Source organism: Rhea americana, unplaced genomic scaffold (genome assembly GCF_003343005.1).
Source record: "Rhea americana isolate MKP2758 unplaced genomic scaffold, rheAme1 scaffold_228, whole genome shotgun sequence".
NCBI lineage: Eukaryota > Metazoa > Chordata > Aves > Rheiformes > Rheidae > Rhea > Rhea americana.
The window spans coordinates 728,881-756,134 of record NW_028186344.1 but is presented as its reverse complement, the minus strand read 5'-3'; the positions used below and the strand labels follow the sequence as shown (position 1 = coordinate 756,134).

The following is a 27,254-nucleotide window of genomic DNA, read 5'->3' as shown; positions in this document are numbered from 1 at the left end:
CYTGCATTATAGGCTTAAAGCTCTGTATTACATTTATATTAGTGTCTCATACATACTGATAGAGGTAGTTCACAGTAGATGAAAAGTGAGGAAAACCTCCCGTGGGCACTCCGCCCGACAACAAAAATAGAAAACTATGTGCCCTGCAGGCCGGGCGGCAGCAATTCATTGCCAAAGCCAAACGTCAGAAGCCAGACACAGACACACTGACACAGACACACACACAGACATAGAGAGGCATTAACAAACAAACAACTTTGAGTCCTGCATTTGCACGTATTTGACTTCTGCGTGGTTGACAGCGGAGAAAACCCGCCGCCCGCTTGCCCTCACCGCCGCGGCGCTGTCCACGCGGCCCATACGCGGGCGGGACAGAGCGGGGGGCGACGCGGCGCGGCCCTGGCGCTCCCCGAGCCACGCCCGGGCGCACCGGCGCCCCCGCGCGGCCTGGCGAAGCGGGCCGTCCCCTCCCCACCCCTCCCCTCCTCCGCCCACCCCGGCGGCGGCGGCGGCAGCAGCCCCGGCACAGTTTGTCTCCTTCCTGGCTGGGGGAAGCTCATGCGAGGCGTGGGGGCGGTTTTGTCGTTTCCTTCTCTCCCCCCCCGCCCCGCCCCGCCCCGCCCCGCTCTCTCCGATACCTGTGGCACTTGCTTTATGTGCAGCGAGCAGCCCAGCGCCCTCCCCTGGGGCGCCGCCAGCAGCCCGGCTCATCTCCGCCTTCAGTTTCGATTCTTCCCGGAGCGCTGCCGGGCGACGCCTGCGGAGCCCCGCCCTGTCCCGCCCCAGGTAGCCTCGTCCCGTCGTCCCCTCCCGTCGGGCTGAGACGAGCGCTGAGATCATGAGCGACCCGGCGGTATGCGGCTTCCTCACGAAGACCCTGTGCGCCCAGGGTGGGCGGCTGGGGCTGGCGGAGCTTCAGCAGCACATTGGTCTCTCGGCGCAGCAGCTGGAGCAGACGTTGGCGGTGGCGGGGCCCGACCGATTCCTGGTGCTGAGGGGGTGGGACGCCGCCGGCATCGACGTGCTGGCCGTGTCGGCCTTGCGGCTCTGCGTCCGCAAGGAGTGCGGGGGCTGCGAGCGCCTGCACCTCTGCAAGCTCCACCTCTTTGGCAAGTGCAACCTGGGGACCAGGTGAGCGCCGGGGGCGGCCACCGACGGGCGGTGGGGAGGGAGGGAGGGGGGAACTCGCGGCAGCGGCTGGCGGGACGGGACCGCCGTGCGCGCGCCGTCGACGGCCACGAGGGGAGTGGAGTTCTCCCCCTCTCGCCCCATACACGCACACCGCGGCAGCTCTGTTTTTTTTTTTTTTTTTTTTCTGCTATTTTTTTTTTAATTAAAGCCACCTATCCGCAGCATCTGTCTCCGAGTCCACTAGAATCCAGATGAAAATAACACGTGGTTATTTATTTATTAAGAAAATATAGTGCTTACCTACCATCTGTTATTAATTTAGAAACTTACAGCCAGTTAATTTTGCTTAAAGTCACTGCTCTGCTTACAGCCGTATCTGTCGGAGATGATACTGAATCTCCTGTTACATCAGTCTCCRTCTTCTAGACTTACCAAAAAAATGCAGGAAGGTTGGGCCACACAGTCTTCCTAGGGATGGCATTTTTCTTCCAGGCTAATTAAAATTGGAATGTAGTTTAAAATAAATAATAACTGTAAAGGCAGAGAAATTAAAAACAAATGCAGAAAGGACAATCAAAAACTTTTTGCTGAGAACCAACAGCACCACTGAACCCTGTCTGGAAAACGATTTTTAATTTGTACTCCAAAACCCTGTGTCTTGCTCTGTGGCAGTGTTTGCAACATGCTGATGCCACGCCAGATGCCAGTTTATCTACCTCAGAATAATACTTCATTGTGCACCCCAGTCTGAAGGGGATGGAAGGGAAAGGCGTAGCTCAGAATGGTACTAGCAAAGCATTAAGATGCTAATGTTTTATTAGTCTTTCTATATTCTTTCTACTTTCTTACTCAGTAAAATAAAAGGCTTAGATGTGATTAACTGTTACAAATAACTAGGTGCATGGAGGCACTCACACTTTAACTCAAGTGAACAAAAATTAACTGCTTAGTGATTCACTTTATAATGCTGAAGAGACAAAGTCCTCTCAACATTGCTAAGCATTTAAGATCCACTATCCACTTAGTTATTAGTTAATAACTAATAAAAGGAAGAATACACCTTTGAGAGTGTATTTGTAGCAGGATGATTAAAACAAGGGGACAGAAATAGTGCTGGATGGATCAGGTACCATGTAGATCGAGATGGAGGATCTTTTTTTAATCAATAAAATATAATCTAATCTTGTTTCTAGATCTTACATCATTTTTGGTTTTAGAATCTCTGTAAAGAAAAACACTGCAAGTAGGTGTTTCTTTTTAATGAAATTGGTGCAATTTTGGGTCAAGTCAAACTGKTTTTAACTTGTCTGGTGAGAAAGTTTTCATTTTTTTTTCAATATATTATTAAACTAACCTGATCTGCTACCAGTCTGCTTGTGAGCTTGACACAGACTTGTGAATCTTTGACTTAGAAATATGTACTCAAGTGGTTTAGTGGTTAGCATGACTGTTGTTGGAACCTGAAGTTAGCTCTGAAGGAGTACTACTGATGACTCTAATCTTGAATACCTTGTAGCTCTCCTACCATTGTAGCTGTTAATCCAGTGTCTACTGAGTCTAGGATCACTAGAAGATCAATTCTCAGGACCAAAGATGGCAAATTTCCCCTTCAGACTTTGCATTTTTATTTATTTGCTTACAAAGAAAATTGCCCAACTGATAGTGGGAGGAGAAATTAATGTCTGCATAAAAGTCTTTATAGAAGCATTGGATGAGACACAGCATGAGGTAACAGTGTTATCAGAGGAGTTTCTAGATTCAACTAAAGTGCAAAGGGGCAAGCATAAGACTGGAGCCCTAGCAGTGATATATGACTAATTTTTTAAATTGGTTTAGTATGTCTAGTCTTAGGGCTGTAATGGATCATGCTTTCGAAGAGTGGGATTTAACAGAAGCTCTATTCTCAGTCAGCAGGAATAATAAATTATGTTGTGTTCAGCTTCATTATCTTTTTGTTTGGGGCTCTCAAACTGTTGCTTCTTTACAGTCCCTCACTAGGACAACAACCTTTCACATTCACAAAATCACGGTTGTTTTAGTTGCCACATCGCTGATGTATATTCTCTTAAATTAGCTTTTCTTCCAAGTGGAAGGGAAAAGGTTGTGTGACTCACTTCGTATTGGAGAGAAAGAAAGTACAGAGCAGTCAAAGTTTTCTTCAAGTCTGTGCTGCTATCTTTCTTGTAAAATGATCTAGTTGCATCTTTGTTTAAGATGGGGGAAAAAATACTCTTATATTTCACAGGGTTATTATGCTGTGTACTCCATTCTCTAGCAGATTTAGTAACAGAGTCCATCAAAATATTCGCAGAGACTTTTGTCGAATCATCTCTGTATGGCTTTTTCCAAGCTCTGCGTTGTGTAAGGTGCTTCTATAAATCAACCTGACTGAAGAAGTAAGATTTGATACTTCTTTCTGTTTTCTTGCAGGGCTTGTAAGTATTGCCATGACATCAACACAGCTGAGAACAAAAAAGTCCTAAAGAACCATGAGCTGTCTGGTCTCAATGAATACGAGCTGCGAGTACTGCTTCTCCAAAATGACCATTTCCTCCTCCCTGATGTGAGTTGTACTGATTTCTTAAGGGAAGTTTTTGTTAGTTGAGAATGGGAAAGGAAAATAGAAAAGATGGAGATCTTACCTGAATGTCAAGCTGTTAAGATTTCTAACAGAAATATTAAGATTAATCTGTATGACAAATAAATGGGAGCAGCTATGTGTGAGAGCACCAGAAAAACCAGTATAGAGTAAGGATTACAGAAATGGCATGTACTGATAACCGAAAGAATGACAGCAATAAAACTAGAAAACAGAGGAGTGTGCTGTTTACATCAAAGCCAAGAGGCCTGAGCCCTGATAATGCCACTCATATATGACTAGCCAGCAGGCGTGCCCTCTGACAGCAGGAGGTTGACAGCAAAGTTACAGCATGTTTTGTGTGTCTGTTATCCTGACTGAAGGACAGACTATAACCATAATGGGAAAGAACAAGGAAAGAACAACAAAAATGTTAGCAATTTCACCTGAGATTTACAGAGGGTGATGTAAGCAAGATTGAGGTGAAAAAATCACAATAATTTTACAGGTTTAGAGGAAATAAAACATCTGTCCAAAAACAGTTTGTTGTTTCTTATCAATAATGTTGGTTCTTACGCAAGAGATGATGAAAACCAGAAAGCCAGCATCCCTTTCTCTGCCCAGACTACATAAGCCTGCATATTTTGGTGTTCTGAAGTGAGAGAGTGAGTGAAATCTGTGAGAAAATGAACAAGTGACTGCAGTGAATTTTGTGTAAAATCTTCTCCTTCCAAATTCTTGCACTGAGTTTCAGTTAATTACTCATATAATTTCCTACAAAGCAGCCTTTGGTTTGTGTGCAAGTGATTGATGTTGTTAAATCTGGCTAAACCATCCAATTTCAGGTTCTGTGTCTATGTATAACAACAATGCTACCTTCAAGGCAGGGCTATTTCTGTATCCTGTTCCCCCTACAGCTGGTTCTAGTTAAGAGATTTCCACAGTACTGCTTGTTACCATTGTCTTTTGGAGATTATAAGATCCTCATACTGTTGAATAACAGTTACATTGTTGTATTATTCTCTTCTGTCATACTGCTGGATTTAGACAGAATAAATCATTTCTGTAGCATTTTAAAATAGATAAATTGTATTGGCAGATTAAAGGAGTATAGAACAAAAACAGATTAGTAATGTCTTCCTCCACCTCAGCTACAGCTAAAACTTAACTGTTTCTTGTTTAATTACTGCCAGTAAGGAGCAGGTAGTAACAGCCATTGTTTATTGGTATAACTCTTGTCTTTTCTATAGGTCTGTTCAGCTCTCACTGCTGGAAGCCATCAGTAATTGCCTCTAATAGAGCAATTGAACTCCTATGGAGTGAAATAGCAGAAACAGTGGAAAACACTGATAGATGCAGGATATTTGTGAACCTGAGAATTAGGAGTAGGGTGAGGTGAAAGCCAACTTTGCTGTTTCTTGCTTAGAAATGCTGTCAGGTTGTGCATACACTGACATGTAGCATGTGTGGAGACCTCAGGCAAAACTTTTGTCTGCTGTGAACTGAGCTGATGTGCAGGGTCAGAAATCAAACACAACAATGCCTCAGACGAAGTTTTTAATACTTTCTCTGCCTTCTGTTTGGCCTTCCTTTTTCTATTTCGTGGCAAACACAAGGGGCAGCCTGCTTTCCTGGTGCAGATAATAATGGATGACTAGTTTAATTGAAGTGGAGTGTTGTTCTAGTTCAGTAGTTTATTCTGAAGTTCCCAGGTAAAAACTCAGTCCTGCATACCAGCATCAGTTTCTTAGTCTTTCCCTAGATGCGCTACAAAAATGCCCTCAACCTCATTATCTTTCAGTCCCTAGGAGTCTCACTTTGTAACATGTGTGGTTGGTATCTCCAATAACCTTAGGTGATATTTTGCATAATGGATGTTCCATACAAAATGGTTGTATTTTCTGTACTCTCTCCAGCTTTTAGCTACTTTTGTAGTTCAACTGCTCTTCTTTTTTGCATTCTTGAGTAGGAAGATGTGCCAGCACAAAAGTGGTTCCTGTGTTCTAGCTCTCAAAAATTTCAGATCATTATCTGAAATAATCTAGCCTCAGGCTGCACAGCAAACTGCTATCCGCTTCTGGGTTTTGGCTGACAGTGTTCCTGGCGGGGGCAGTACCTAGAAGGAAGGAGTTAAGAGGGAGAGACTAGATTAGAGAAACACCTGTTAAGAAAGCATTACGTTTTTCTAGATATACAAACATCTATGTTACATCTTTGAATCAAGGATCTACTGAGTAAGTTGATATTCCAGCTCTTAGTTTGTACTTTTCTCAAGTTGATATCGGACCAACTGTTTGTCTCCAACTCTGACTTGAACAGTGTTCTCCACTTGGGAGAGGGGTGGGAAAACAAAGCACATTTGTGAAGTTTTAACTACTGTTGTTGTTGTTTTTGCTAGGTAGACATTCAGATGTGGCACAAACATTTCAGGTGAAGGTTATACTTTGAACGGTATCAGGATCCCCAAAACAGCAATACTTGTGCTGAGGAAAACCAGCACTTTTGGCATAAGATTTGAGTTCTTTAGTAGCAGAATTTGCAGAACATCTTACAAAAGTGTTTATCATTACTTAGCACTTGCATGAGTTCATGATTAGTAGATCTTAGAGGGCTCTTGATGAGCCTTTGCACATTCTGCTTGAAGAAAAGTGAGAAAATGGAGGAGAGAGAAATAAAGAAACTTACCTGAAATTATGGAGTAGATAAATGAGGAACATTGCATTAGCTAAGAGAAATCCTATATCTGTAACTTTGTTAGACCTTGCAGCAATTAAGCAACATTGCAAGGCACGTACCAATGCTTATTAGCATGTGGCTTCACTTCCAGAGTGAATGTAGAGCTTTCTTTCCCCTTCATGACATTCTACACAGCCTGTTGTGTGCTTTCACTGGGGAAGACAGCTGCAGCCAAAGCAGAGGCCTGTTGCACCTGTGAAGTAGACACACATTAAGTTTGAATCCAAGGCAGACATAAGAAGACTGAAAAAGCATAACCAGCAACAATGTATAAGCATTTTATAACATTGTAACACCACTAAAAGTATCCTCTGATACAGCTAGGCTTGAACGTATAAATAATAGCCATAAAGGYAAATACAGTGTTGTGATACAGTTGCGAAAACAGAGTACAGGAAAATATGAGGAAGTAGTATAATCTGTAAGGTATCTAGCACAACTAAAATGAAATATCTAATAAAACAAATATCTAATAAAACTAAAATAATCGTTCAGAGCAGACAGGAAGAGTTTCTAGTGGAATCGGGATAATTCACCAGAATAAGCAAAACTGGAAGTCCTAATCCCCAAAATAAGATGTCAAGATGAGATCACCCCCTTTTATTTTGGGGAGGGGGAGTGGAACATAGAGGATCAACAATGAGAGAGGAAAGATGAGGAAGAAAGAAGACATCCCACTTCAGTTTCTGCTTCCCTCAACAACTAAGAGCCGTCCAGGACTGTAGCCATCAGTGATTACTAAAATAATCTCAGTTATATGATTTTTTTAATATTCACAGCCAATTTAGGATAAGTTTGTTAAGGACTATTGTAAGACAGTACGAGCTCTCAGCTTGCACCCAGGCGATCGACTGACTCACGACCATGATGGCTGAAGTAGAGAGTCAGATCTGAACCTTTAAGGGTTGAACAGTAAGATTTGCTCCCCTCTGCCTAAGGGTGAGTCAGACAGGAGCTGTTAGCAATAAAGAAGAGTAAATGGACTTGATCAGCAGTAGATCTCAAATGCTTCTGAATCAGCTAGACGCTCTTGGTGCCACCTCAGCGACTGTAACRCCTTGTCAGAGTCCATTACTCTGACTAGGTTATTTTAGATATTCCACACACACAGAGTAAAATGTTTAATATAAAAGTTTACTTTGAAGATATTTAATGTTACACAGGATTTTTGATTTAGCAGAATGATACAACAATATACTGAAATCACAATATAAGTGCATACACTTAGCAAAATAAAGCATTTGCAACATACAGTTCAATCAAAATACCAGTGTGATTGCCATTACCAGTCTCCATAATGTGCTCACCATCATAGTGCTGGGCATCCCTAATTGCCAGGAAGGAACAGGTTGTTTGAAGCTGGCTCAAGTCCATTGCTCTCTTTGAAGTTACTTTGTTAGTTGTTCAGGTTTTATACTCTATGTTGGGCTAAGCCACATATATAYTTCCCTCATGCTGGTCTGGTTATCTTGGGGAGAAATTCACATTCTTTCGATCAACTCAGAAAGAAATGTTTACACCAGTTGATCCACTGAACAGGTACAGCTGCTTGTCTAACRCAAGGGACATCCTCTGATCCCTTTGTGTTGAAATAAAGTCAGTTATTTGTGCAACAGCTGTGATTAATGAGTTGCATCCTGTATTAGTCTTCAGTTTCATGAGCACCTTGCCCTTGGCCGTCTCCTCTGAGCCTTCTTCCATTTCTAGGGGTTATTGGTTGGTCACACACCTATGTGGTGGAAATGCATGATAATGCAATTCTCCTTCCAGGTATGATGATACAGTCTCTTTCTGTGGACACCTTCCAGTACCTAGAAAGAGCTAGGGAGAGCTTCTGTTAGCTCTTGATGAGCCTGGTCTGGGTAGGATCTCCAAGATAATGGTTCTCTGAAGTCTCCATTTTTTTCCCAGAAGAAAAAGCCATCTGCCACTTCCCTGACTCAGGTCTGAAGTGACAGTAATCTTTCATCCTCTGCCAGTACTGCCCCCAAAAGAGCTAAGAGATGGTTTTTTAACACATACAAATCTAAAAAACTCATTTTTCATATAAATACATGATCTGCACATAGCAAGGAGGTGAGAGAAACAGAAGAGAAGAAAGGAAAGAAAGTGGGCCCAAGCCTGACTCCAGGGGCCTTGAATACACCCACCACAACATTTAAGGAGAGGTATAATTCTCCTTTACACAAATGAGAAAGTGAAGCTCTCTGTCTCACACGCTTTCTGTTTTCTTAGTGCTCTCAGAGTCTTCCATCTTTCGTCAGTTATCCTTGCTGTAACTTTATTTCATCTAAATGATAATTGGATAGTCTTCCAAATGCTGGAGGACCCCTTTGTCAGAGGAAAGTGGCTAAATTAACAAAGAACTGACTTAAAGATACAGTTCTTTGTAACAGAAATCTTGTTTTACTAGTAACTGTTTTTAAGGAACACTGTCACAAAATATGTATGCTCATATTTTCACATTCCTGACATGTTAAATTAGAATTTTTATTGGCAGAAATAATGAATATCATGGTCTCTTGTGCGTGTGTCATTAGGAATTTGACCTTAGCCTTTGTGCTTGTTACCTTTATCCCAACTATATAGGTATCATTTGAACTAATTTCAGCAAACCAGTTTCGCTTTTGCGCTGTAGCTGATCATACAGATGGCTCTTAGTCATATGCAAAAGTGCTACACATAACACTTTATTGTGTACATGAAGTGATACTGATTGATAGTGATTAAGAGCTAACTTTTGACAACGTTTTTGTTAATGATTATCAATCCAGTGAAGATTGTTTTGAAGTTTGAAACTGTTCTGAATTGCCAATCTTTTAAACACTGCCATCACATTGATGTCTAATTCCCTAATTGACATATAGATTTATATATATTCAATGCAACACAGCATAGAAACTGTCTGTCTTGCTTGCAAGAGGTATGGGAGGGGATCTGTGGCAGTCCCCCTATGATATTGGGGCTGCCTACAAGAAAGCTGTGTGAMCTGCTCAAAGCAGCTTTGTTGTAATGGGCTGCTCCTCTGTGCTGCTGGAGCAGAAGTGTTCATATGGTGCTCATTGGGGAATACAAAGGACTTTTTGGTGTATGATTTCTACCCTGGGTCCAACTCATTACATGTCTCTTGTTTGATGAGTAGCGGAATAAAAAGTGCATTGCATTTCCACATGTACTCTAATCTCACAGCATACTTCATATCATTTTTAGAAGTCTAGGTCTTCAGTGTAGAGTATACTTTACAAGTAGGGACTTCTGCAGTTTCTGCTCCACAGAATAATACCCCATGTGACACAGAATAAATGTTTTCAAGGGTGGGCTCATTCTTCTTTGCCTTTATTTTATGTATAGAATAAMGGTAATTTGGGCAGTTATTATGAGGGAAAACTATCTTGCTCAGAAGTGCCAAGAATGAATGCTTGCTGGATCAGCTCTTTCCTTTTTCTTTGAAACGACTCTGTGCAACTTCAAAAATGCATGATTCAGCTGAAAATACATACTCCTACCCACAAGAAATCTGCCCAGGTTACAGAAGTTACAATGAGTGTATGCCATTTAGCCACAGTTTTTCTGTTGTTGAAATTGTATGCATATAGAATGAATTTTTTAAATTACTGATTCTAACATGCTTTTGAATTCATATTGCATCTTTCCTCCCTGCTTCTAGGTATGCCAATATTACAACCATGGGAAAGGTACCTGTGCACAGCAAAACTGCAACAAGCTTCATATTTGTCGGCACTTTCTCCGAGGGGAATGTAGATTTCTTCAGTGCAAGAGGTCCCACAACCTCCTGAATGCCCATGAATTGCATGTGTTGGAAACTGGTGGGATCGATTTAAAGACAGCTTCAAACTTCCAGGCTATATGTGATCACAAGCATGTGGAATTCAACAAAGAGCTGAAGAAGGGAAAAAGTTGTAAGAAACACTGTACTTAAATAGGATTCTGAGTTTGACAAGGGTAGAAGCCATTCTTTCCTTACCTCACAGCTAAATCCATCATCCTTTCTGTGCTTTGAGTACCAAAGCACAAACCTAGAGAAAAGAGAGGGAAATTGGCAGTGGCTGAGTAGTGTAGGAGGGAGAGCTGTGTTACTGCTGCATAAGCTATTATATACAAAATCACARTTGAGTGACTGCTGATAATTGTGACTAGCTGGGATTTATAACTGCTGATCTGTTAAAACAGCAGTACAGTGGAAAATAATGCAAGTGGGATGGATGTGATCCTCAACACACAAATTAGTATGACACCAGCTAGCTGAAGATCTTGTCCAGCAGTGCTGTTCACTCAGTCTTCTCTTGCAGGTCCCAGTAGCAGTGCACCTGGTCAGAGCCAACACCAGCAGCCAACAAGAAAGGGAGACAGAGATGAAGGTATGCATTGTTTCTAACCCTCCAGTCTTCAGCTCAGTGGTGTTCAATGGGATTTGGTTTTGTACAGCCATACCTACAGCCCTGTAGTTGTCAGAGCAGCTTCCAAGCTTACCCTAGCATACGCTGAAAGCCATAATAATAGTCAGCCTGCAGAGGAGCGTTGAAATTTCTGCTCAAGTGTTTGACAGCAATGGCATACATGTGTCTGGTCTGGAGAAGTAGTCTGGGATTAATCTCTGAACTGTTCTGGATGCAATGCTTTCTTGCATGGGTTGGAGACAGAATTGTATCTGTGTGTGTGGTATCTTTCCTTACCTTCTCTCTCCAAGGAATGGATTTGTCCATACCATTGTAAGTTTAGAGGTTGTCTTACATGTGTTACAGTGTGTGAATAAGAACTGTTAAATCTTCCATCCTCCAAAGCAGAAAGGCCTTGGCTTTAAAACCAGCTGCAAGAGTTAGGGCTATGCAGGGACAGTCACATCCTGAAAGCTCCTAACTTGGCTGCTGCAATTAACTCCTAGTTATTTTTTGGATAAAATGCCAAATGCAGTGTCTTTCTCTTGGATTTGTTTTCAAGAGGGAAAATAAGGATGAATGTGTTCCTTCCTGTAGGTAAAAAGGATGATTCCTCTGCTAAAGATTCAAAGAACAACGAAGTAGACAAGTGTGATGAGATATGCTTGTTCTATGTCTGGAAGTACTGCAAACATAAAGGTAAGCCTTATCAAAAGTAATGTCTTTGAAGAGCAGTGTCTGCAGGGGCACAGCCTTTTTGGTGACTCAGACTAGTGGTGGATCTTGGAGCATTGGCATTGGCAATTGTGCTTTCTCACCRTTTCACTTTGATTCCAAGTCACTAATGAACAGTGTCAGAAAAGATAATCAGAGGAAAGTCAAGCAGACACATACAAACTCTCTCTCCTCTGTAGATGACGCATTTATGGCTTGTTTCAATTAAGTTGAGGGAGCAGGCCTTTTGCATGTTTCTGCAGCAAGAACCCTTCAAGTGTTAACTGTTACACTTTCTTTGAATATTAGATCAACTTAATAACTGGTCTTACAGTCACTGGTGATATCAATAACAATATGTCATCCTTCATTCCTGTCTTAGGTACATCAGATAGAAGCCGTATTGTCCTCCCATTAAGTCTTTTGAAAAGTGATCTGAGGTGGCATAATGTCTTGAGAATACACAATAGTTGTAGCAACTAAGCTGATGATGGATCTAATCCATCCCATGTCTGGCAATGGCCAATAATTGGAGTCCRGGGAAATGAGAGAAGTGGTGGTGAGACACACAGATATCAACTTCCTTTATGTGGCACTGCTCTCCCAGATGCCGAGGTGSTGTCTCAAAGAAGAGAAGGTTATAGTCTATTTGAAATATATTTGGCAATATGAGAGCTTATGTTGCTTTCCTTAGTGTGACTGCAGAAACACATCTCTTTTATTCCAATACATCTTTAGTTTCAGTGAACTGTATTTATTGTTCCCAGCAAAGCCCCGGAGATAAGGCCAAAGAGGAGTGTAAAAAGTGCTTACTCCTTTTTTCTTGTCTCATCTTGCTTTCAGTTCGTGTTATGATTGCAGAGCTCTTGACTATGTCTGATCTCATTGCAGATAAATGCAGACTGATTCATTACCATTTGCCGTATCGATGGCAGGTATATAACGGGATCACCTGGAATGACCTTACCGCGATGGAGGAAATTGAAAAGGCCTATTGTGACCCCCAAAACAACAGGTAATAATGATGGCTGAACTGCTTTGTTCAAGTGCTGTGGTGTGGTTAAGCCCATGAAGAACTGATTTCTTCTGAAAGATGCAAGGCTTTCGTAATTGCTGATTACTGAGGTGTTCAGAATTTGGAGAGATGTACAGAAAAGTAAAGGAAGTAACTGCATGGGAACATTACCCAGTTTTTCTCATCTATACAGTAACATATCAATAAGCCCATGAAGAACTGATTTCTTCTGAAAGATGCAAGGCTTTCGTAATTGCTGATTACTGAGGTGTTCAGAATTTGGAGAGATGTACAGAAAAGTAAAGGAAGTAACTGCATGGGAACATTACCCAGTTTTTCTCATCTATACAGTAACATATCAATACYSTGCACTTAAAACTCTATATAGGGTAGTAAAATGTGGTTRGAATTAAGTGCTGAGAATTTATGGGCAATATTTTAGATAATTAATGATAATTTATTTGTAATGATTCTTTTGAGCTTCTTGACAACAGTTGATATAACAGCATAGTCATTGGCCCTTGCCTCCACACTCCAAATGATTTTAGTTTGCTGCTTGAGTAGGCTGCTGGATGGTGCAAATCAAAAGCAAAATTCCCAAGAGGAGGCTACTTTCAAAATCTTTCTACCTGAGCAGGAAGAATTAATTTTTCAAGACTTCCAGAAGTAAAACCCCAGGCAGCCAAGCTGTAAATGCCGTCTACAGAACTCACAGCTGTGGTTGCATCTTGTAACTACAAAAAAAGAACACAGTTAATAAGCTGCATGTATTTCTGGCAAATCCAGGTCAAGTATTTACCACTTTGTTTTTTCTACTGAGAAAAATTGTAACCACACTACTGTGTGCATTTATTTATTGCAAAAAATGCTTTTGCTACATTATGGCTGTAGCCCCAGATTGTCTGGAAAGTTAGCAGCACAACATCTGGCTAGAGATTGAGCTGGCATTCAGCCTCTCACAGTCCATAGTTYAGTCTTGAAGACTGGAAGCAGTTTTCAGAGCTCCCATGCATGCTGCGGAAAAGAATTCTTATTTTGGACCCCAAAATCCTCAAGCAGTCACATTATATTAAAGAAAATTGCTGCAGCCTAAACCAGGTGTTAGAGAATAAAATATGCACTGTTAACTTCTATAAACCTCTGAATTTGTCCTTACAGCATAGAAGATAAGAACATTAATTTCGAGACGATGACTTGTGGTAGTTCTTCACTTCGACGCCTTTCTACGCCATCATCTGTGAAAAAACCCTCATTTGTATTGACCACACAGTGGATGTGGTATTGGAAAGATGATCGAGGCCGGTGGACTGAATATGGAGAACAAGTGAGTCTACATTCTGTACATATCTACCTCATCCTGTGCTTTAAATTGCTCCTGAAGCAATGTGTGACACTTCTTCCTCTCACTCCCCCTTTAGTCAAGCAATGTTAATTAAGTAAGTACTTGTGGCTGTATTCTACAGAGTGTCAAACAAGGCAGTGAAGCTACAGAGGTTCGTAACAAATGTGATAAAGTGAAGGCAAGTCATTTGCCATCAGAAATGTGCCTAATCTCCTTATACTGAGGTTCAATACCAGCAATTGTCCCTACTGGTAACTGGGTGACTTGTTRTAACTGATTTCCTGACAAAGATCTTATTGGGGAATGCAGGAAAGTGAAATTCYCTCTCTTCATCAGACTATTGATGATGATTCATTCTGGCTTCTCTAGTCAGATTCCCTTCTGGATTTGTCTGTGGCTTTTACACAGACTTAACATGTACACTTGTCCTTGAGGTACATTACTTTCTAATTTATTCAGGAAGTAGTCTTGCCTCTCTTCTCACTAATTATTGYCCTGCTCCCTGGGAAATGCAGGGGATGTTGCCCTCTCAGACAAAGTGTTAGCTTTGTTCTTGGGTGGCCAGATCTTCCTGATGGGAGAGTAATCTGTCTGAAAAACACRAAAAAATAAATAGAGGTGAGATCTCTCATTCCTTCCAGGAAGATCAGTTTCCTCCATCAGATTCRTAGTGTAGCTGCACGAATTGTTGTGCTGGTAGAACACAAGGGTGATCCAGGTGTTGGGTAAAGTAGGCAGGATAAGAAGGAAAGTGCAGTGGTTTTGTCAGTGGTGGACCTTGATTTCCAATGGCAGCTTAAATGGAAAGCATCTCCATCAGCATACTTTCATATTTTACGTTGTTTTGTACTCTAGTGAATCACCTGTTGTAGAAATCTAAATAGGATATATATATATATATATATATATGTGTGTGTGTGTGTGTGTGTGTGTATGTATGTCATTACTAGTTATGTGTTTGCCTGTATGAGTGGGTGGTAATCATGCTTTAGGCCTCAGTAGTTCAGGGTGGATTCCTCTTCATCCTTCTTTTCCCCTCTTCTTTCCCTCTACCCAAACCAAAGAGGGTAAAAAAATTAAAGAGAAAACTCCAGTGTTGCCTGTTGGCTTCTGTTGCAAGGCATCTATTGAGTTTGTATGTCTGGGTATTTCTGAAAGAGAGCCAGGAAAGGAGAACAGAAATTCTCTGCTACGTGTAACAATATTGATTCCCTAGATGTTCGTTGGTAAGGTTGAAATGTGAGACTGTTGTTGTTCTGTCCTTGCCAGTCTTTCTCTTCCCTATCCCCTTTTGCTCTTTCTGCTTCTCCTTCTTCCTTTGAATCTACTTCCTTAGCCAGCAGAAAAGGTCCTGAAAGCCAGGAGTCTCCCTCCAATGAGCCTGCACCACAACTACTAACTTTCCATCCTTACACAACTCCTACATGAGTCTCTTTAGGCATCTAAAGTCCGTGGTCTAACCTTGAGGTCTGCTGCCGTCTCAACCAAATCTGAATGGGAGAGTCTTATTATGCTCACTCATGGCTGCATATCTTTGGCCTTCACCATTTTTTCCTTCTTTATGTCTTTTGAGCTTAAGTTAACTGTGTTCAGGAATCAGACATTTTATTTACCTGCTTAAGATTGTGTGCATTGCATATTTTCACCTGCAGAATATGGAATTTACTTTTCTGTTACCATTGTTCTAATAAAAACAGTAAGCCAGTGTTTAGTCCTGACTTTGTTTAGTCATTCTTCTTCTCTCTCTCTCTCTCTCTCTCTCTCTCTTTTTTTTTTAATCCTAAAGGGAGAAGGGGGTAAGACGAACTCACCAACTTCTGATATTTTTGAGAATTTGTATCTAGCAGATCCAGAGGCCACTATACCTTTCCAGGCTGGCTTACAGCATTACGAGCTCAATTTTAAAGGTACYGTTCTCAAATCTTACTATACAATGCTTGACGAATACTAACTTACAAGCTGTCCGAGTCATCTTCTTTCACTAACTTTACCAGATTCACATGCTGGAAGGAGAAGTGAGGTACTGATGGCCCGGAGGAAATTCTTTACAAAACTAGCATTCCCCCTTACTTCTTTGCTCTATCCAGGTTCACATAGGAGCAGAAATCAGGTGATACTGCACCAACTCCTGATGAACCTCTTTAAGTAAAGTCACATAACCCTAGGAATGGTAAAATGAAAAATCAAGCATCTTTCTACACTCTTGGAGTAACTTTTAAATACTAATGTATAAGGGAAAAACAAGATGGACCCAAGTTTAAAAGGGAGTTATTGGGAAGGACAGGAATCTTCAGCAGACAAGACTGACAATGAAAATGCCAGTTTTCATTAATTAATATCTGCTGTCTTTAATGAATAACTCCACCTTCTAGACTCATTCATGACTTTTTCTTTTTCCTTCMCTCCTCCTCTCAAGAAATGACCCAGACAAATACCCATTTTCAAACTCGAAGAAAGGTCTGCAGACGACCAAAGTTTGTGTCTTCTGAAGAAGTGGAGAAGATAAAGAAAAGGTAATGATGCTTCTAAATTGTTGTGATTTGTCAGAAGTAACTGTATGGCAAAATGGCTATCCATGTTGGCAGTAATTGTGCAAAGAATCCGACAGTACACACAAACTCTGCCTATTTGGTGCATCACCTGGTTTCTGGGATGTATGTTACTCCATGTACCCTAGTCTGCAGGGTTTAGTGAGGGACAATTGTTTCTTAAAGAAGCAAATGAAAGAGAACTGACAACTGAATGACAACACACAAGCCCAGCTCACAGAATGAGTTTGTTTCCCAGTTTCTTTGTAGGGTAGGGGGGATTTTTTTGTTGGGGGGGTGGAGAGCGGGAGGTATTTCTGGGGAGAGGTGGTAGGAACTGACCAAARGGGAAGCTGCCAAGCTGCCAATTTGAAAGCTCAGAGCAGGGCTAGAATTAATAACATCATCTCTGTTTTTTTTTTTTTTCTGTTTACAAACAGACAAACAGATTTTTCTATTCCAAATCAAACCTGTCCTGCCCACTGGGATCAATCTGCACTACCGGAGTTGGGATATAAGGTATCTGATTTTTTTTCCTCCCCTTTGTAATTCTGATGAAAAGATATGATACAAAGGGGAACACTGTTTAAGTAAAGCAATCACAACTGGGTAGATGCTAAAAAGGGACAAGAAAGGTTTCTTGGGTGGGTGTGCTAAAGATCTAGATGATTTCCTAAGACCTTCTGAAAAAGGTAASAAACTCTTGTTTTCTTCATCTGAATTTTTAAGCATCTATCTCCATGCAAAAACACAAATTCAAGACAAAAAACATCCACTGTTAAAAATGTAGTAATGGCTTGACTTAGACGGATGGACCAGTTAAGCAAGCAGATTCTGTGAAATATGTAGTTCTTCACTAGAACTGAGACCAAACACTGTCTGCATAGACCCTTATAAAGCCATGCAATAATAATACTGTCATGGTTGTTCATGAATAAGATTTGGCAAGGAAAGCTATAAAAATTATTCTTTACATGCTGTAGAGATACAGCCTTGCACTACCACATAGATCACAGATCCRAGCATAGACCATAGCTTGAAAGAATGGCAGAAATAAAGAATTATTGCCAATAGTATCTAAAAATACAGTGGTCTCTTAATATAGTTACACTGTGAGTAGTATAAGAACCAGAAATACCACCTCTTAGCTTCTATAGGCTAGCTTCTGTTATTCTGCTTTGTACTGAACGTTTCATTTTACTCTGACTTCCCTCTTCTGTTGGATTACACCTTACTCATTAGAATACCTGTATCGATTGTGTTTGTGTGTGTGTGTGTGTGTGTGTATGTTTGTTTGTGTGTGTATAGCAAATTCATCTAATTACAGTTCTGCTGAAAAATCAGTAGGTTAAAGTTCAAGTCGTTTGCTCTGTTGATTAGCTCCTTCCAGGTAGCTAAAACCTGTTTTCCACAATTAGTCAAAAAAGTATTTTTCCATAATGTATCAGGTACCTAGCACCTACTGATTTAATTAAGAAGAGTCTGTGTGGGAATTTGGCATCTACACACTTTTTAAGCAGCATAATTCCAACTTAAGCTAGAATTTTTCAAAGGAATGTTAGGAAGACAAGTACCTTCATTCTTTTCAGATCTCTGAGTTCTAAATACTTGCTGCTTCCCTTTTTCTCTGCAAATTTCAGTCTAAATTTTAGTTGAGTCCATTTGTTCAGGTGTTTCTGAAGTTGCTGAGGTGAGTGAGAGGCTTAAATACAATTGTAATTGGATGTACAGATCCATGGTACCTCTGTTACTTGTGGAGATGTGTGAAATAGAAGGATCATCTTGTTTCTCAGAGGACAGTTTGCTTGCTGACTTGGCATCTAAGAAAACTTGTAAACAGAGTGTCTTTGATATGAAAGGAGAAGTTAATCCTGTATCTAAATAGTGACAACACCAGCAAGAACATTTCAGATCTGGGAATCAAGCCTGGGTTAGATTAAGTGTTGTCTCTGGGATCCTAAGCATGTTTTTTGCAGTAGGGACTGCAAAAAATATTGGGGCTGGCTGGGATTCTGGATGCATATGGTGACTGTCATAACATTTGACAATTACAACTTGATGCATTCCYTTCTCTTCAAACACTGGCAAATCTTGGCAAACTTTGCTGTGCTGGAAGTGATCCATTTAAAAAGRAAAGTCTATGAGATAGGGAGAAAGTCTTCCTTGTTTAAAAAGAGCAGCTCTGCTTTGGTAACATGGCTTAGTTTGAATGTTGCAGTATGTTAAAATATTTAGAATCATAAACCATCCTACAAAGTGTAGAGTATATGAAGTACATGTTAAACACTGGTAGCACCAATTTTCCAAATTGGTGTGAATTCCTTCTGTCTTAGTTTAACAGACCAAGTGGAAGCAGTATTTGATAAGCCTTTAGTCYTGGAACTTCATGCTGTATTTTAAATTCTGTCTTTAATGTAGAACTGAGAAATGCATGCGATAAAGGCAGTATGCTTTTATGTCGGCAGACTGGTCCTTGTGTAGCTGCTATTTTGCTGAAGCCTGACATGCGTACCAAAGATTGCTGTGCTGTAAAAAGAATGGGAGTTGATGTATCAGAAAGAGTCTAGCTTTGTCCTTCATAAACATTAGCCCTATATAGGTYGATCCAGCAAATATGGGCCATACTGCTTCTGATACCTATGTTAAGAAGACATCAAAGTTTGATATTACATGGTATTATGTAAATTGCAAAGAAGCAAGCTGAAGTAACAATGTGGCATTCCCCTTTAATAGCAGGGAATGCATCTCTGAGGAAGTAAGAATGAACTCGCAAAGTCTGGTGCAAGTGAACTGCCTTTGTTGCTTGGGAACTACCATATTAAAAGATAATTAACATACCTGTCTTACAGGACAGGCCTTGTACCRTGTAAGACACGGTACCATGTGACTGACCCTCTGTTTCACCCAAAAAGGTGGCACTTCCTTAGCAGAAGATGCAACATAGTAAAAGCATGTTTTGTATTCTAAATAAGAACTTCATATATGTAATTAAGAGATGTAGTACTGAAATATATTGATGATACAATTTTCATCTGATAGGTGATGGTGAAGAAATTGGTCTGTGGTATCACAGAGCATGCAGATAATAAATACTCAGTCATCCATATTGATTAACATATTTTAAAGTGGCTTTGCAAAATATTCTTGTATAGGAAATACAATACTACATGGGAAATATCATTCAACTTTGGAAAAGTTTTTTCATAAATCYAAGGAAGTAATTCTTCCTTGTGCAGCTGACTTTGTTCTTATAATTCTTTATATCCTTATAAAACTTTCCTATGATAGACTTCTTTATTCAAGTATTTAATGCACAAACTGGACATGGTGTCTGAAAAACAAAACTTCCTTGTATGCAGCTGTTAAGCGAAGTCATATTTTATCCTCTCTAAACTCATTTTGAGTTTAGAGGAGTGGAATTTGTGATGAATAGGATAAGGTGTAGGTTTCATGTTAACTCCTAGGATAATCATAGTTTTCCTTCCTAAAATTCTTTGATACATGGGATGTTTGTCTTTTCACTTTGTCATCTTGAATCCCACTTGGCTTTGGCAGCAATAACCTGAAAAGTGTTACCAAATAACATCTGTCTGCCAGCATTATGCATTTTCAATCAAGTTTACAGAAGATAAGTATTCATTCCAGAAGATTAAAGACACAGATTACTTTGGAGATAAAATTGACAAATTTATGCATGACATAAGCAAGCAAGAGAGTACAAATCATGTTTTAATTATGTTTCACATTAACTTTGATTTGAACAAAATATAAACTTTTCAGTAGATTGTAAGCAGGAAAAGTGTTGATAAATATAGGCTTTTATTCCTTTAGCAAAGGAGTAGACATGTTTAAGCRTATTAGAATCATAGAATCAGTAAGGTTGGAAGGGACCTCTGGAGATCATCTAGTCCAACYTCCCTGCTCAGCAGGGTCACCTAGAGCATGTTAGACAGGGTTGCATCCAGGGTAGCGGAACTTCCTGTAGTTCAATTTCTGCCTATTGCCTCTTGTCCTATCACATGGGACAACTGAAAACAGTTTGTCCTCATCCCCTTGACACCCTCCCTTCAGATACTTATAGACATTGATGAGATCCCCCACCCTCAGTCTTCTCTTCTCCAGGCTGAACAGGCCCTGCTCTCACAGCCGTTCCTCATAGGGCAGATGCTCCAGCACTCTGATCATCTTCAAAGCCCTATGCTGGATTCTCTCCAGTAGCTCCATCTCTCTCTTGTACTGGGGGGCCCAGAACTGGACACAGTACTCCAGATGAGGCCTCTRCAGGGCTGAGTAGAGGGCCAGGATCACCTCCCTCGACCTSCTGGCAACACTTTTCCTGATGCACCCAAGGACACCATTGGCCTTCTTGGCCACAAGGGCACATTGCTGGCTCATGGTCTATTTGCCATCCACCAGCACTCCCAGGTCCTTCTCTGCAGAGCTGCTTTCCAGAAGGTCAGCCCCCAGCTTGTACTGGTGCCTAGGGTTATTTYTCCCTAGGTGCAGGRYTCTGCACTTGCCCTTGTTGAACCTCAGGAGGTTCCTCTCCACCCAGCTCTCCAGCCTGTCCAGGTCTCTCTGAATGGCAGCACAGCCCTCAGGTGTATCAGCCACTCCTCCCAGCTTGGTATCATCAGCAAACTTGCTGAGGAGGCACTCTGTCCCCTCATCCAGGTCACTGATGAAAAAGTTGAACAGGATGGGAGCCAGTACTGAGCCCTGGAGGATGCCACTAGCCACAGGCCACCAACTAGACTCCACGCCACTGACCACAACCCTCTGAGCTCTGTCTTTCAGCCAGTTCTCAATCCACCTCACTGTCCACTCATCTAACCCACACTTCCTGCACTTGCCTAGGAGGATGTTATGGGAGACCGTGTCAAAAGCCTTGCTAAAGTCAAGGTACACAACATCCACTGCTCTCCCCTCATCTACCCAGCCAGTCATATCATCATAGAAGGCTATCAGATTGGTTACGCATGATTTCCCTGTGTGAATCCATGCTGGCTACTCCTGATCACCTTTTCCTCCATATGCTTGGAGATGACATCCAGAATAAGCTGTTCCCTCACCTTTCCAGGGATGGAGGTGAGGCTGACTGGCCTATAGTTGCCTGGGTCCTCCTTCTTGCCCTTTTGGAAGACTGGAGTGACATTGGCTTTCTTCCAGTCCTCAGGCACCTCTCCAGTTCYCCAGGACCTTTCAAAGATGATGGAGAGTGGCCTGGCAACAACATCCACCAGCTCCCTCAGTACCCGTGGGTGCATCCCACCCGGGCCCATGGATTTGTGGATGTCTAGCCTGCCCAGAAGGTCYCTAATCCTCTCCTCCTCAACCAAAGGAAAGTCTTTCTTTCTCCAGACCTTCTCTCGTCTYCAGGCTCTGGGATTCATGGGGGCTGCCCTTAGCAGTGAGGACTGAAGCAAAGAAGGCATTCAGTAATTCTGCCTTCTCTGTATCCCTTGTCACCAGGGATACTGCCCCATTCAGTAGTGGGCCCACATTTTCCCTAGTCGTCCTCTTGCTGCTGATGTATTTGAATAAGCCCTTCCTATTGTCCTTGACATCCCTTGCAAGACTCAATTCCAACTGGGGCTTAGCCTTCCTTGCCGCATCTCTACATACTCCAGCTGCATTCCTATAATTCTCCCAAGTAGCCTGTCCCCTCTTCCACATTCTGTGTATTTTCTTCTTCTGTCTGAGTTTGGCCAAGAGCTCCTTGCTCACCCATGCAGGTCTCCTGCCCTTTTTGCTGCACTTCTTACTCATAGGGATGCACCACTCTTGAGCTTGGAGGAAGTGATGTTTGAATACAAGCCAGCTCTCACGGACCCCCCTTCCTTCTAGGGCCTTAACTCATGAGATTCCACCAATTAGGTCTCTGAAGAGCCCAAAGTCTGCTCTCCTGAAGTCCMGGGTTGCAATTCTGCTTGCCTTGCCTTGCCTTGCCTTACTTCTTTCCTGCAGGATCCTGAACTCCACCATCTCGTGGTCACTGCAGCCAAGGCTGCCCCGAACCTTCACATCTCTAACCAGTCCCTCTCTGTTAGTAAGGACAAGATCCAGCAGGACACACTTCCTTGTAGGTTCCTCCGTCATTTGTGACAAGAAGTTATCATCAATGCATGAAAATGTTATTTAACATTTTTATTCTTAGTCTTATTCAGGTTTTYTTAAGATTACTTTCTCACTGCAATTTAAATTGTTAGAGGTATTATCTCTTACTTGGACATGAGGAGCATTTAACTGACCCCTTCTATTCCTTCAGGGTCCTTCTAGAAGACAAGGTGAAGTGTCCTTGTGAAGCATGAGTGGCATGCTTCATGTTAACTGTCTGTCCTAATTATTTACATCAATCTAAAGCACTAAATTAACCTCTACTAAGTCTAGTTTGGGAGTTCTTTTGAAAGTAAATCTACTTTAATTAGGCTTTTGTGTGCTATGAGCTAACTGAAGCTTCATGTATTCTTTTGCTCTGGTTTATGTTTTATAGGCAGTGGAGATCACTAATACCTCCTCTGAATACAACAGAATACAGAAAATGTTTGAGAAGACTATGAAAAACTACACTGTCCATAGAATAAGGAGGATTCAGAATCCATCCCTCTGGAAAGTGTTTCAGTGGTTTGTATTTGTTCTGTCATCCCTAAGGGGAGTGAGTCTCTAAGGCCTGGTCTCCTCTGTCTACGTCTAAGAAGGGAAAGGGGTTACCACCTGTGCTTTAAACTTGACCTGTGTTTACTTCTTAGGGGTAGTTTCAGAAGTGAAATTAAGTGACTAAGCCCTATTAGTCTAAGACCTTCCGGAAAATGCCATGTCCTCTATGCAGTAAGAAGTCATGCAAAGGCAGCCTCCTCAGAAGGTGTAGCGGGAAGGAACAGAAAGACATGAACGACACAGGATTGAAAGAGGATGCACATAATGATGTGGAATAGTGTATTGTCTCTATGGCTGAACAGTAACTGCCTGCTGCAAGTGTGCTCTGTTACAAATATTTACCCATTACAGTATATGAAATGCTTCTTTTTAAAAAAGAAGGGGGGGCAAAGATGCTTGGGCCCTCTTTTTTCCAGCTGGATCTTTTAAGGCTCCTTCACAGGTTTAGGTAACTTGTTTACTGAAGCCAGTATTTACTGATGTAATCTTCAGGCTTTAAATCAGTGATCTCTGTCTTGTCCACTTAAATAGCTCTTGAAAATCTATGGGAGCTTTTGATGCTGTGAAATAGTAATGGAACATACTAGTTGAATCTCCCCATGTGCGAGTCCTCTTTTGGTACTGGTCATAGCACATCATCTGACCCTAACCTAAATTTAGGTCTTGAGTGGTGACAGAAGGGTCAGTTTCTCTCCTGCCTCCATATCCCCAGCTGAAATGATCTCGCTGAAGGGCCAGCAGCTCAGGGCTGGTGAAGGATTACAACAGCAAAGGTAATACAGGGTTTGTTAGGAGTGCACACCCAAGGCATAAAACCCATCTCAGCACAGCTCTGTCCAGTTGCAGGATGACTGGCCCTGTGTATGTGGCAGTTTCAATTCACCAGAGGAGTGAAGAAAACCTCCCTCTATTCTTTCCCCACAGCTGGAGTGGGAAGGCGCTGCAGTTACTACCACCTCACTCTGCAGAGGGAGTTTGGGACAGGGTGGGTGGGAAGGAACAGGAGACAGGAAAGCAGAACTAGTAGGACCCTTCCAGGGAAAAAAAAGATTGATATGGAGGAGACTGTAGTAATATTGATGCTTCATTCTGGCTATCTTCGGTGAATTCAACTAGAACTCCTGGACAATGGTATCAGTATATTGCTCATCTTGTAATTGTTGCACTGCTAGTCTGCCTAAGGAGAGAGAGGAGAAAATAGACCAGAAATCTCATCCAGCTTATACTTAAATGTAATTATGTACTTAGAAACCTTTTTTTTTAAGAAAAAAAAAAAAAAAAAAAAACCTCCCTCCTCCTTTTCTTCCACAACTTTCTTCCCCACTGCCTTTTTCTTTTAGGCAAAAGGAGCAGATGAAGAAGGAAAATGGAGGGAAGGAAGTAGATGAAAGGCTCCTGTTCCACGGCACCAAAAGCTCTTTCCTGGAAGCCATCTGCAGTCAGAACTTTGACTGGAGAATTTGTGGAACCAATGGAACAGTCTATGGAAGGGGTACRTAGGAACTGACTAGGTTTTAGACCTTAGGCTCCACTAAGGAGAGCGTTCCCTAAGGGTACATGATGAACAGTCAATGTTTGAAGGACTGTTTTTAAATATAGAGGGCAGGAATTGATAATATGTTTTTCATTCCATCTGGAGAGGACAGGAATTTGTCTTGTGAAAGGTAATGTCTTTTCTCAAAGTTCTGAGAGTATTATTTTAGGGATTTGAAAAAGCCTCTATTGCTGTAAGTGGGACCTCTTGAGGGCTCAGGGGCATAATATGAACTTGCTAGAGAAATGGCTGCCAGCTCCATGGCAGGGAGTGGGGAGGACATGAATTCCCTCAATATAATCATGGAAGATCCTCTTGCTTGCTTCTCTAATCCCTCCCATAATAACACACATGCCTATAGGGTTTTAGGTTTTGTTTGTTTGTTTTTCAGTTATTCCTAAACTAGCAAGTTCTGAATAGAAATCCTGTGGTGAAACCCTTTGAGTCTTGTAAAAATTCTGTGGTTGTATGTAGATCGAGTAAGAGGAGAACAGAAAGTTGGGTCAAATACATTCTGAAAAATGAAGGAACAGTCAGTTTTCACTGTTGCTTTATATTCATTCCTTATACGATCTTTTCTTACCATTTTCTAGGAAGTTACTTTGCTAGAGATGCTTCCTATTCGCATGAATACTGTCAACCTACAGTGAAACCAGCCGTCATGTTTGTGGCTCGTGTATTGGTTGGAGATTTTGTTGAAGGCAATGCAAGCTATGTTCGCCCCCCACCCAAGTCTGCCAATATACTTCAGTTTTATAACAGCTGTGTGGACAATGTGCTAAATCCCTCCATTTTTGTTGTCTTTGAAAAATACCAGATTTACCCAGAGTATCTAATAGAGTATACGAAGGAAGAAAAAAAATGTATCATGTCTTAGAGAAGGATGAGAGCAGTTTGTATCCTTCATCTTATTTTCCCTGTTACTCAGGGTTCTCATACTTAATGACTATATTTTTTTTTTAATACACCTCTCTTGAATGTTTATCTGAAGAACTTCCAAACTGAAGAGGACTGAAAAACAGATGTATTTAAGAGACTTATCACTCTGTCTTCTCCTCTTCCTTGCCCAAATCTAATAGACATTTGGATAACCATAGCAGAAAAATCAGAATCATGGGATGGGAAAGTTGAATTTTGTGACTTTTGTGGGCAAATAATTGTAAACAGTTTCTTGGAAATAAGTRATGGGGATTTCTCTTTACAAATAGGTTAAGAGCAAAATTGACACTGCGGTAGTTTTTAAGCAAACTCACAGATTTTTAGTGGTTCTCAGGTTCCTGTAGTGTTTTGCAGTGTTGAGACTTTGTGGAGTCTTGAAGATTCTTTTCAGTGCAGAATATTGCTGTTCTTKATGCTGTCTTCTGTCACAATTCTAAGTCAAAGTACTTAAAAATTATGTGACTGAGTTTTCAAAAAGCTGCTTGTTAATGCCAGTATTAGTTTCAAGTTTAAAACAGTAAAACAAAAAATAAAAAGCTTCTTTTAGACTCATATTTCATGTTCTCAAGTGGAGAAGTTTCAACTGTCCAGTGGCAGCTACTCTTCAGATTAGAACACTGTCGGATCGAATTCTTTTCACATATCTGAAATAACTTGCTCTGGACTTACATAGTAATAGGAGAGCCAGAATTGAAACTATGGAAATTACAATCTAGGAATAAGCTTGTCCTAGTATCTGGTGGTTTGGCTGCAGYTAATGGCCTTAAACATATAAAAAGCTGTGTCACAATACAGGCCAGGTTTTAAAATGAATGTGACCACATATTTTTCTCAACGTGAACAATTTCTTAGCAAATGCTGTAATACAGGAGTAACATCTTAAGATGCATTGATGTTTTCTGTCCTATGTGTATATATTAATTTTTGTTTTCCGGAAGTATTAAATGACTGGAAGACGTAATGAGCTAAAAGTTATTTTTTTCTCAAGGCTAGTGGTAGAACTGGCTGTCCTGAAGTACTTTACGTCTGTATTTCGCGGCCCACATCGCACTTATGTGAGAACTCACTGACAATGCTAAATCAAGTATAGTTCCTCTTGTTCTGAGCCTGTTGTGGGTCATCCTGGATACAGTTTGTCTGGGTCTGGTTAGATAAACTTATTTTGCTTGTTTGCATTAGTGATGTGCAATCCTACCAATGGTGATTAAGCCTCTTTTTTTTTTTTTACTGTTAAATGTTTTTTATTTTCTCACAAAGAAAATGTGATATAGAGCTTCTACTGAATCTTAAGTTCCCTTGAACTGAAGACCTTCTGTACAAAGATGATATCCCTCTGTCTTATTGAGGCAATCCCATTGGTAGGAGGAAAACTGTTGCTGAGGGCAGAAGAGGAGTAATTTTTGCTTTTGGTAAGTTTTTCAGTAAAACAAGTAGCTTCCCAGTTATTTTCAGCACAAGTCAGTAAAACATATATACTACCCAAAGTTCATGAGTTACTAAGAGGACGAGGAAGTGTATAAACCTAGGAAAACTTACTGCAATAATGGTTATAGAACTAAATGAAAACATTCATCAGTAATAACAGAAATAAAGGAAGATTATGTTTAAAATCTCTCACTTTCACTTTGCCTGTAGAGTTCCTGAATCAACATGAGCTTTGCCATATTTGCAAATAAAATATAT

General features: G+C 41.1%; 1 protein-coding gene across 3 annotated transcripts; it reads left to right on the top strand.

Annotated features, from left to right (window-relative positions):
- The first annotated feature begins 815 nt into the window (after positions 1-815).
- Positions 816-27,254, top strand: LOC146595343 (protein mono-ADP-ribosyltransferase PARP12-like). 3 transcript variants are annotated; one of them, XM_085305900.1, is made up of 13 exons: positions 816-1,131; positions 3,562-3,694; positions 10,113-10,140; positions 10,756-10,824; positions 11,440-11,541; positions 12,448-12,571; positions 13,730-13,895; positions 15,700-15,820; positions 16,330-16,426; positions 16,882-16,960; positions 22,935-23,065; positions 24,439-24,590; positions 25,226-27,254. In XM_085305900.1, the coding sequence occupies exons 1-13, from the start codon at positions 839-841 to the stop codon at positions 25,507-25,509; spliced, it is 1,779 nt and encodes a 592-aa protein (XP_085162026.1). In that variant the 5' UTR covers positions 816-838; the 3' UTR covers positions 25,510-27,254. The 3 variants fall into 3 exon arrangements, with proteins under 3 accessions (XP_085162026.1, XP_085162024.1, XP_085162025.1); XM_085305898.1 differs by having other exon boundaries at positions 10,113-10,365; XM_085305899.1 differs by lacking the exon at positions 10,756-10,824 and having other exon boundaries at positions 10,113-10,365.

Coding starts and splice junctions, on each gene's coding strand:
- LOC146595343 (XM_085305898.1), top strand. CDS start 839: ATGAGCGACCCGGCGGTATGCGGCTTCCTCACGAAGACCCTGTGCGCC. Junction 1,132..3,561: donor AAGTGCAACCTGGGGACCAG/GTGAGCGCCGGG, acceptor GTTTTCTTGCAG/GGCTTGTAAGTATTGCCATG. Junction 12,572..13,729: donor TGTGACCCCCAAAACAACAG/GTAATAATGATG, acceptor TTGTCCTTACAG/CATAGAAGATAAGAACATTA.